The sequence below is a fragment of the Oryx dammah genome, unplaced genomic scaffold, assembly GCF_014754425.2.
Source record: "Oryx dammah isolate SB20612 unplaced genomic scaffold, SCBI_Odam_1.1 HiC_scaffold_8, whole genome shotgun sequence".
Taxonomy (NCBI): Eukaryota; Metazoa; Chordata; class Mammalia; order Artiodactyla; family Bovidae; genus Oryx; species Oryx dammah.
The window spans coordinates 20454727-20465908 of NW_024070192.1; the positions used below are offsets into that span (position 1 = coordinate 20454727).

The 11182-nt window shown below is 58.2% G+C and overlaps 1 protein-coding gene across 1 annotated transcript; it reads left to right on the top strand.

Annotated features, from left to right (window-relative positions):
- Positions 1–1381: 1381 nt before the first annotated feature.
- HAP1 (huntingtin associated protein 1) lies at positions 1382–10345 on the top strand. The gene is given in 15 exon segments (XM_040245370.1): positions 1382–1866; positions 3004–3083; positions 3401–3627; positions 3716–3842; positions 3845–3911; positions 4266–4350; positions 4425–4489; positions 5726–5856; positions 6230–6304; positions 6587–6644; positions 6647–6741; positions 6873–6964; positions 7259–7297; positions 8033–8406; positions 9650–10345. Coding segments are annotated over 15 exon segments (2037 nt in total). The 5' UTR covers positions 1382–1391; the 3' UTR covers positions 9697–10345.
- Positions 10346–11182: the final 837 nt, after the last annotated feature.

Here is an 11182-nt window from a genome sequence, read left to right on the forward strand (position 1 = left end):
GGCACAAACAGACTCACAGGCATAGAGAGCAGGCTTGTGGTTCCTGGGGGAGTGGGAGGGACGGAGTGGGACACTCTGATTCCCCTTCCTGGATTGCACCTCGTTCCAGGTTGTGTCATGGATACCTGGCTCATGCTGTTAGCACTAGGAGGCTCTGTCCCAGGCCCAGACCTTGGGCACAGCCTCTGTCCTGGGCTCTGGCTTTGAGTGGTGGCTGTAGGAAAAGGGCTGCTGGAATAATCCTTAGCTTGGATAGGGGTGTGAGTGAGAGGGGTGGGTTAGATTAGAGATGGATTCATGTGGATGGGGGTGGGGTGGACGGGAGCATAGGATTACAATTTAGAAGAGAGAATGAGGAGAGAGAATCAGGCATCAACAGAAGGAGGGCTGAAAAGAAGGCGGCACATTAGGAGGGAAATTAACCAGGATTTGGTCACTGACAGTATTGAAGAGAAGGAAATTGGGGCACCAAAAATGATCTCGAAGCTTTAAAAGAATCAGTGATGTAGCCATCTTTTTGGTCTGTAGGTTTCTTCAGTCCAAAGGCACAGAAATGGCCTCTGAACTCTGTTGCTCCACAGTTCATTCAGGGTTTACGGAGACCCCCACAGGGACCCGTCCTGCGCTGCGCTCTGAGGGACACGCTCCTTGTGCTGAGTGCAGGTCTTATTTTGGAGACAGACACAGCGTGACCACTGCGGCCATCGCATAAAGGACCGGGTCGGAGTTTTTATGCGGAGACACCTAAGTGGGGTCTCCCGGAAGAATGGGTGTTTGGCAGAGTGGGCAAAGTGAATGAGGGCGGAGGTAAGGCACGAGGAAAGGCTATAAGACGACTTAAAAAATAAGAAAGAAGGTTGTCGAGCGGCTGGTGCACCGGGGGTGTTAGCGCCAGGATCAGGATCAGAGTGTGACGCGCCAGGCCTGGCAGCGCGTGGAGACCGTACTGGAGTTTGGATTTATCCCCCAATCAACGGGGAAAGACTCAACTCACAGATTAGCTCCCGGGAAGGCAGCCGAAAAGCCTCGGGCTGGAGCGGAACTAGGGGCTGTACCCCAGTTAAAGACTTCCAAGTCCGGGCACCCGAATCCCCGGCAAGCTGCGGCTTTGGGCAAAACCATTCTCCGGAGTCGGAGAGGGGAGAAAAGCCCAGTACACGGAGCCGAAGTCCGCGGAAACAGCTGGAACATCCACTCGCCGCTTCTCGCTCTTCTCTTACTTTTTGTGCTCTGGCCCGCCCCCATAAACTCATCCCGCTGCGCGTCCCCTCGCCCCGGGCACCACCATTTGCTCTTCGGCCGCCCCCTCCCGCGCGTGGTACGGCCTCGCGGGCGCACGTCCAGACACAGGTTATAAAGCCCCAGCTGCTCGAGTCAACAGGGGACTCAAGATGCGCCCTAAACTGTTGGGGCCGGGTTCTGTCTGGAACCGGCCGGGACCCGGGGATCCGGCGGCAGTAGCCGCAGTTCCTCTATCCGTAACCAGTTCGGCTCTGGAGCCCTATGCCGTGCCTGAACCCGCCTCTGCGCAAGCACCCGCGCCCGGACAGAGAGCAGGATCCGGTTCCACAGCCGTCTCGGGACCCTCAGCCGGGGCTCGCCCGGCATCCGTGGCTGGATCGGAGGCTGGAACCCAGCGGGCATCCGCATTCTCGGCCGTCCAGGAGAATGCCCAGTCCGTACCCGACAACTCGGATGCGTCGCGGACTCGCTTCATATTCCAAGGGCCGCCCTTTGGTCCCCGAGCCACTGGCTTGGGGACTGGAAAGGCGACGAGAATCTTGAAGACACCGGCTGCCTACATCGGCCAGCGGCCTGGGGTGTCCGGCCCCGAGCGCGCCGCCTTTATTCGGGAGCTGGAGGAAGGTAAACTTGGTCCCCGAGCCCCCGGAGGAGGACTAGTCGGACTAGGGCAGCAGCAGGGAGGAGGAGGCCCCGTCGGACCCAGGCGCGCGCTGGCACTCAGTTCCACCCCTCCGCCCACCCTAGCGAAGTCACGGTCTGCGGCGCCTCTCGGGGCTCGTCTTCCGCGTATCCTTCCCCGCTTCTCTCGTTCCCAGACTTCCGTCGGTGGGTCGGGCCCCGGGGCCCCCTCTTCGCGCCTGTCGCTGCGGCAGACCTGCGCACTCCCAGTGCCCCCTCGCAAGGCTACAGCAGTGCCAGGGGAGGGGCGGGGGGCTGCGGGTAGGCGCTGCCGGGTGCCCTCGGAGCCTGCGCTGGTCCGTGGCGCCAGCGACCGGGAGGTGGTGGACAGAGGGGGCGGTTTTGCCAACGTCGGGATCAAGATCCGGCTTCCCCCCAAAACAATCTTGGGGGTGGGCGGAGCCTCAGACAGCACCTGCCTCTCCTCCTCCCTCCGGAGAAGTCTCCTCCTCCTCGCCTCGCGCAGCAGGTGAGGCATAAGTGACTGCGTCTGTTTTTGTGACCCGTGAGGCTCCAGTGAGCTGGCCAGGGCTACCCTCTGGGTAAGGGATGTTGAGTCAGTCGGCGCTGAACTTCCGCCGGCTACCTCCAGTCTCCTAGGTTCCAGGAGCTGTAGGACTGTGATCACAGCACCTCACTTGGTCCCTTTCCCCCAAGGGGGAAAATTTGAGTCTAGTTGGCCCTGGGAGCAGGGAAGGGAGTGCTGACTACGCGGGGCATGGAGAGGATATTGGCGGCAGAAAGGGACTTCCATCTTCATCCTCTTTGCTGGCCCTTGCTGTTGAGGGCAGAGAGCAGTAAGGTGCGTGCCCAGTCGCTTTAGTCGTGTCCGACTCTTTGCGACACTATGGACTGTAGCCTGCCAGGCTCCTCTGTCCATGGGATTCTCCAGGCATGAATACTGGAGTGGGTTGCCTTTCCCTTCTCCAGGGGATCTTCCCGACCCAGGGACTGAACCCGGGTCGCTTGCATTGTAGGCGGATTCTTTACCGCCGAGCCACGAGGGAAGCCCTGAACGCCACGGTGCCGGGTATTATATGCTCCCTTTTTCCCGACTCGGCTGCCCACTTTTTCCTGCAGTGTTGTGTCCTGACCTACGTCCGCCCGTCAAGAAGATCACCCAAGAAGAGGTCAAAATGATGTCAAGTTTGCTGGAGGGGGTGCGTGTTGCCCGCCCTACCCGGGCCAGCCCGTCTCAGCCAGGCTCCCGTTTTCACTATGTCTGTATGGGTAGGCGTCTTCCTGCCTGGCTATCTCTCTGGGGGCCAAGCTGGAGGTCCCTCTTGTGGAAGACAGGCAGATGTAGGATGTTCAGGCTGGAGAGCTCTTAGCGCCATCCAGTCTGATCTCTTTTTCCATGGGGGGAAACTGAGTCAGGTCCCACAGTGGGTTCATGGTAAGCTCTTGTCTGGTTCCTTGGAGAACTAGGGGATGGAGGGGATTTCCCCGAGTGGCCTTGCTTCCCTCTAACCCCTAGCTTCTCCCACGTGTCTGGGAGACCCCAGCAGCCAGGAGCCCTATTCCCCAATGGATGGAGGTCCTTCTGTAGAGAGAGCGGGACCTGAACACGGCAGCCTGCCTCGGCCAGTCCCTGGTGAAACAAAACAGCGTTCTGTTGGAGGAGAACAGCAAGCTGGGAGCCATGCTGGACTCGGCCGAGGAGGAGGCACCTGGGTGGGAGGAGCAGGGAGGGGTGTATCTCAGGCCTGCTGCCAACCCACTGTGCCAGGGTCTGTGCCTGCCTCTGCCCGCGCCCGACCCTGGGCTCCTCTTCCCCTGCCAGATTTTACAGACAGCAGGTGAGCCTGTGGGATGACCTCCTTCAGCTGTACTCAGACTCTGAGGAGGAGGAGGATGAAGATGAAGAAGAGGAAGAGGAGGAAGAGGAGGAGGAGGGGGAAGAAGAAGAGGAGGAGGGGATGAAGAAGAGCAGAGGCCTGAACACCCCTGTGAAGCCTCAGAGCTGTGAGTGTCCTGCCCTTTTTTTTGTTTCAGTTTTTTCCATGCCTCATGGCTTTCAGGATCTCAGTTCCCGGACCAGAGATTGAGCCCAGGCCACAGCAGTGAAAACGCCGCATCCTAAGCACTGCACCGCCAAGGAATTCCCCATGAGTGTCCTGCCTGTGCACCGGGGCGGTCCCTTCTCTGAGCTTCAGTCTCCTTGTTTGGAAACAGGAGCACCAGGTGTCTGCCAGTGGGGTTGCTGGGGCTCACTGAGGCCAGCGCACCAGCCTGGGCTTGGTGGGGGGGGAGGCCCTGGGTGGGCTGGGAACGGGGCTCCCCAAGCCCATGCGCCCTGACTTCCTCCACTCCCTCTGCTGGGACTGCTGTGACGGGGTCAGAGCCGTGCCACTGCCCGCAGCTGGAGGCCCTGCAGGAGCAGCTGCGGCTACTGGAGGAGGAGGAGGAGCAGCTTCGGGAGGAGGCCAGGATGGGGGAGACGCGTGCTCCTGAGCAGAGGGTGTTGGCTCCCCAGCCCCTGCCTTTCTCCCTCCCTCCAGGTCTCAGCTCAACGACCTTGAGGAGGAGGAACAGATATTCATCCTGGATTGTGCGGAGCAGTTTTGTACGTGAACCTGTAACTTGGGCTAGGGGCTTGTCCCAAGGCGCAGAGGGAAGAACCCAGGACTTCAAGTCACAGCTCTGGCCCTTCCTAGCTGTGTGAGCTTGGACAAGTTCCTTGACCTCTCTGAACCTTCATCTTTAGAATGGGGGTTAGTCATCTTGGCCCTGCTGACCTCTCCAGGGATTTCGGTTGAGAAAGTGCTTTGTGCAAACAGTTAAGAGCTATACAGGCATTCTGGGGCTCCCTTAAGCCTGCCTCCTCTTGTTATTGGGGGACGGCGAGGGAGGGGACCCCCCATCCCCCCAGGCACTGTATTAGGCAGAGGCTGTGCCTGGACCATGCGGTTATGAAGATGAGTGAGACAGTGTTTGTCCCCGAGGAGCTCAGGCCTTGCTGGCCTCGAGGTGGCAACAGCGGAACAACAGCTGGAATGAGATGGTGTTGCCCTCACCCCGAATCTGGCCTTCCTTCCCTCGGGTTCCCTGAATGACCCCCTGGGGCCAGGCCCCTGGAGTAGGAGTCCTCACATTCTGTTGCTTCTGCCTCCTAAGAAAGTCTCCTTCCTCTTTCCCATCTCAGCTACCTCTAGCCCTGGCCACCTGTTACATGGTCTCTCTGCCTCCATTCCTGCTCTTCCAGGCCCTTCTGCTCACAGCCCAAAGGAGTTTTCTAAAGCCAGACTATTGGTCCTCTGCCTAAAATGCCCAAGTAACTCCCTATTGGCCAAAGGATAATCCCCGCCCTCCCTACCCCAGCCCTAGTCATCTGGGCCCTGCCCACTGCTCCAGCACTCTCTCCTGGTGTCAAGTGGCCCCCTCTGGGCCCCTCCACACTCTGCCTGGGCCCTGTTGCCGCTTCTGCCTGGTGAGACCTACTTGCCCTGTGGAGGTCCTAGCTTCACAGATCTTGCCAGGCTGGACTGGATGCGGCAGCTGGGCCCTGGATGCACCCTTTATACTTGCTGCACCTTAGTTCATAATTTGCACTGTTGTGATTTGTTTTTCCCTCAGTCCCCACACTTGCCTTGAGCTCAGTGTGGGCTGGGGCCGGTCTTGCTCACCACTTGCCCAGCACCCCGCTCTGTGTCAGTCAGTAAACGTTTATTGAAAAGACCCGAGTGAGGGATGTTAAGCCCCATGGAACCTTGGGTACCTGGCGGGGTGCAGGCAGACAGGGGCATCTGGGAGACTGAGGGCCCCTGGGAGCCAGGGCTGAATTTTCCCCACTCCTCACCAGCGGAGGCCAGCCAGCAGATGGCCAAGCTGTCGGAGGTGCTGGCTCTCAGCATGGAGAACTATGAACAGCAGCAGAGGGAGGTCGCCCAGCTGCAGGGCCAGGTCATGAAGCTACAGCGGTGCTCCCGGTCGGTGTGTCGGGGCATATGCGGGGCTTCCTCCTCCTGTCACAGCCCCCAAAACCCATGCCCCCTTCTCCCTGCCCCCACCCCAAGGGACTCAGCTCACAGGCCTCTCTCTTGTGTCAGAGTCAGAGTTGGAAGAGACATCAGGGAGCCTCTCGTCCTGTCCACTCTTCCCAAGTTGGGGGCTGAGCCTAAAGAGACACAGGGTGTTCCCAGGAAACAGGCCACGTGACTCCACCTTCTTTGGCCTTGTCCCATGTGACTTCTGTTTTTCAGGGCTGCTGACACCACTGATGTGCCTGGGGAGACTTGCCGGCAGCAGGGGCTGCAGGGTGTGGGGAGACCTGGGGTGGGGTTTCACTGGCCTTGAGTCCTTCCAGTATGGGGCTGAGACTGAGAAGTTGCAGAAGCAGCTGGCTTTGAAGAAAGAATCCCAGATGAAGCTCCAGGATGAGGTGAGGCTTCCCCCGAGCTCCCAGCACCCTTGGGTGGCCGGCTGAGTCTAACCAGCTCCTTGAACAGGGGCTGACTCTGTCCTTTCCACATACTCAGGTTCTGGCACAGGGCCTGGCAGGTAGCAGTTCAGTTGGGGCCTGAATGGAGTAGAGTCCAGGGGTCACCCTGTGTCATTATATGGGTCTAGAGTCTGGGCCCGTTGCCTCTTTGCCCAGGCTTCCCGGCCACTTTGGGAGAAAGTGGGCAAGGCGTCCGGGCTGGGTGCGCCTGGGTCCCATCAGGGCCTGTGGGTGGGTTCCCAGCTGCAGGACCTGCAGGTGAAGTACTCAGAGTGTGGGGACATCTGATGGAAGCCCAGGAGGAGGTGAAGACCCTCCGTCAGCAGGCCCCGGCATCTGCTGGCTCCGTCACCCACTACACGTACACTGTACCTCTGGTGAGGTCCCCGGTTCCTGCCTGTTGCCTCTGTGTGCCCTGTGTCTATCTGCGGTTCCTTCCTGGACCTGGAGGTGTGTGTGGGGTCTTCTGCTGAGATCTTCTGTTAATGTCCCCCCTCTCCGTCCGTAGGAGGCACTTCCTGATTTCCAGGAGACTCTGGCTGAGGAGCTCAGAAAGTCTATAAGGAGGATTATCTCAGACCCTATGTTTTTTATGGAAAGGTGCATGCTGGGCCCCAGTCCCTTGCCTGCCCCACACTCACTCTTGCCTACCTGGTCAGCAGCAGCCTTTCTGGTAATGGGAGGCATTTGCTCGATCACCCTTCGCCCCCGCCATGGGTTCTTTCCTCCTGCCTCATCGGTCCCCGGCCCTTCCACTCAACACCAGTCCTCTGTGTCCATGTTCTGGGTCTGTCACTTCTCCCTGGGATTTTTCTGCACTGTGGGTCCCCAGGGATTTCACACTTTCAGCTTCCCATTGCCTTGGGACAGCAAAGGCGCTTTTCTCTTTTGAAGGAATTATGAAGTGACTCCAGAGGAAACATCAGACCTGGGGTAAGCCGACCAGGATCTCCCTCTTCACTTGCTCTCACTTTTCAGCATCCAGACAACGCCCTGCCACTGGCTTTATGATCCTGCAGCCCTGGAGAAGTTCTGGCTCTCGGGCCAACTGGGCTGAGATGTTCTGGGAGGGAGACTCTCTAACCCTTTGCCTTCAAATTTTGCCCCATAGGTGGCCCTCTGATTAGAGGCCTCTCCAAGCAGGTACTGAAGCCTTTGCTTCTCCCAACCAGAGCCTAACAGACATATGGACACTGGCCTAGGAGCCAGGAACGCTGGGACTAAGTCCCAGCTTGAGCCCTTTACTGGCTGTGTGTCTGGACAAGTCACTTGACCTGTCTGAGCCTTACTAATATGGATTTGTTCCTATGGCAACTAGACCTGGGATGGGTTATGAAAGTTGAATAATGAAGGAGGGGGGCAGAGGAGATGTTATTGCTAGTCTGTTCTATGCAGCAGGGTGAAGTTACTGGGGGAGTGGGGGCTTGTGCAGTGTTGGTGACCATTCTTCTTTTTGCCAGGGCCATGGGCTGGGTATTTGAGGCCTTGAGGCTTGTACCCAGCTGCCTTCTCCCCTTGGCTGGGACAGAACTTGGGAGTAGCCATCAGGGTCTGTGTAGAGCCTGGGGTTGAGTGGGAGCCCTGGTGGCTGGAGCCCCCGGGTGCAGATGAAGGGGGAGGCTCTGGCTTAGAGGGGATAGGAAAAGACTTTCCTGTCTGCCCGCCCAGATATGAGCTTCGCTGCAGAGAGGAGAGAGCACAGGAGCGGGGGCTCGAAGCTGGGGAGGGGCTGATGCCGGCCGAGGATTTTGTGCCTGTGGAAGAGCTGGTGCCCGAGGAGCAGCTGGGGGCCATAGAAGAGGCAGTGCCAGCTGAGGAGAGGATAACAGAAGAGGCGGAACTGGTGTCTGAGGAAGCTGAGGCCTGGGAGGACCTGGAGCCGGAGGTAGATGAAGCGACTCAGATGAACATGGTGACCTCAGCCCTGGAGGCCAGCGGCTTGGGCCCCTCACACCTGGACATAAAGTATGTCCTCCAGCAGCTGGCCGACTGGCAGGATGCCCATTTCAGGCGGCAGCTGAGGCAGAAGATGCTCCAGAAAGGTGAGTATTCCCAAGGGGGCCTCCCTCTGGCCAGCCTGACAAGCTGCAAATCATCAAGCTGATGAAAGGTGAGGGTAGGTGAGCCCTTCAAGGGCTTACTTACCCCAGCCCAGGCCCACCCAGCATGCTGATTTGCATGGACTTTGCATATCATTTACATAGACCCCTCAGGTCCCCAGCAGTGGGAACTGTGGCCCTGATGCTTATTTTCATGGTATTTGCATAGGATTCCAGTTCTCCACCCTCTGGTCCTGGGGGTTGGGCTGGGGGTCAGGGCTGGGCTGCAGCCTCGCGCTGTGCCTCAGCTTCCTGTCTCTGCCTGCCCCCTTCCCCTGTACCCCACCCTACCTCCCCAGTTCCCAAGGCCCCCCAGCCCTGCAGCAGTGGCAGCAGCAGGCCCAAACAAACGTGAGGGGTGGGATTCTGGAACCTGGGGTGCCAAACCAGGACTTACGGAGGCTGGAGGAGGAAATGGCCAGCCATACTCTCAAAGCCTGGGAGGAAGGGGGGGCCTTCTTGGACCCCCCCAGGCAATTGAGATTAAGGCCTCTGCCAGCAAGGGCCACAGTCGGAACGGTTGTCTGTCTGAGTCTGAAGGTGTGCTAGGGTCTCCTACAGGGTGGGTCCAGTAAGGGTCTCCTCTCCCCAGCTGGAAGCCCCAGAGGCTGGTGCAGCATCCACTGAGTACAGGCCATGTCCTGGGCGGTGAGAACCCTCCCTTGAGGAGCTGATGGAAATAATCAAAGATGGTTTAGTGGCTCAAATTACCTTCTTTAATCCTCATACCCCTGTAGGTAGGTATTATCCCCATTTGGTGAGAAACTGAGGTTCAGAGAGCAGAGTGATTTGCTCGAGGTCACTGAAGCTCTTTTCTTTACTGCTATGCCATAATGCCTCCCCTTACCCGTCCCTCCTCTCTAACCTGGTCTTTGTGCCTCCTTGGCCTGCTGGGTCTGCTGTGAAATTGATAACCTGTCGGCAGCCTCATCATTCTATCTGGACTGCCCTGACTCGGATGGCCCTTTGGTCACTGCTGGGTGGCCTCATCAGGGTTGCCCCGTACGGTTGTGCAGGTTGTATACTGAATGGTGACCACTGTGGCTGGGCAGTGGACAGCCTGCATAACTATCGACAGCTTCTGTCTCTTTCTGATGTAGCTGAGCAGACCCAGCTCCTGTGTGCTGCCCAGGCCAAGCCTGTGGTCCTCAGGCCTCCAGTTCATATCCACTCCCTTCTCTTTCAGACTTTGCTGTTCCCCAGCAGCCTGCAGAGGCCCCACAGACTGCCTGAGGCCCTTCCTTCTGCTGCCTGGCCAAGCCCCACTCTCCCCAGACTCCCCTTTCCACGCTCCAAAGCAGGACCCCTAATCTGTCACCAGCTCACTCCAGACAAGCCTGGACTGGAACTTGAGGGCCCAAGCCTCAAGCCTCTTCTGGGAGAGGCTGAAGGAACCTCGGCCCTTGTTCTGCAGCTGGTGCAAAAGCTGTGGCTGTTGGACCTGGGTCACGTGGTGGCTCTGAGGGTGAAGAAGCCCGGGGGAGGCCCCACCAGCTACCAGACCCAGCTGGATCTCCTGTTCCTGGCTCTTTCTTCCCAGTTCCTAATTACTCTTTGTAACCGGAAGTGTCTGTCTGTGTGGGTGAGGACTCCCTCTGCCTGCCCCACCCCATCTCCTCTCCTCCCCACCTGTGACCTGTGAGTATCCAGGCCCCCTCCCAAGGCCCTGTCACACACCCACATCTTCTCCTCAGTGCCCCTTGTTTCCTTGTTTTGGGTGTTTTTCCCTCTCCCCATCTTTACTTTTAGAAAGTGGAGTCGGGGCCCAGGACCCCGCTGCTATCTGCCCTGATCCCCACAGTGCTTCTCACGCTCCTGTTGCTTGTCAGTCTGTGTACGTGCTGGTGCAGGAAATAAAGGACCTATGTGCTACCTGGCCCAACCTCTGCTGTCTTTCTCAGGGAGTGCACATGAGTGTGTGTGCGTGTGCATGGGTGTGTGTGCATGAGCATGCGTGTGCATGTGGATGTGTGTGTGTGCATGCGCGTGGGTGTGTGTGCATGAGCATGCGTGTGCGTGTCTGTGTGCGTGTGTGCATGCACTTCGGTGGGGCAAAGCTGTGGAGAGAGGATGGGCTCTGGTGTCGAATGATGTGCTGTGGGCTTTGATTAAATACATAATTATAGCCACAAATCCTCTGGCGTGGGTGATATGATAAATGATCGTCAGGTGATGAAACTGACGTCCAGGCAGGTAAAGTTACCCTCCCAAGGGTCAAACAGGGCCTTTGCTGGTGGCTCAGTGGTAAAGAATCTGCCTGCCAGTGTGGGAGACACAGGTCTGATCCCTGATCTGGGAAAATCTCACATGCTGAGGGGCAACTAAGCCTGTGTACCACAGCTGTTGAGCCTGTGCTCTAGAGCCTGGGAGCTGCATCTACCTGCATCTAGGGCCCATGTGCCCTAGAGCCTGTGCTCTGCAATGGGAGAGGCCACTGCAGTGAGAAACCTGTGCACCGTAACCAGAGAGTAGCCCCTGATTGCCACAACTAGAGAAAAGCCTGCCTGGCAACGAGGACTCGGCACAGCCAAAAATAAATAAAAATTAAAAAGAGTTAAACAGCTGCTTGTAGAGCTTTGAATGCAAGCCCTTGGGTCTTCAGAGCCCGAGTTAGACAGCCCTCCTTCCCTGATCCCTTCTGCTCCTGGGATCCTGCCCTGGTGCCCAGCTGCGAAGGGTGAAGCAAGGAGAGTCATCTCTGTCTTAGGTAGAGGTCCCG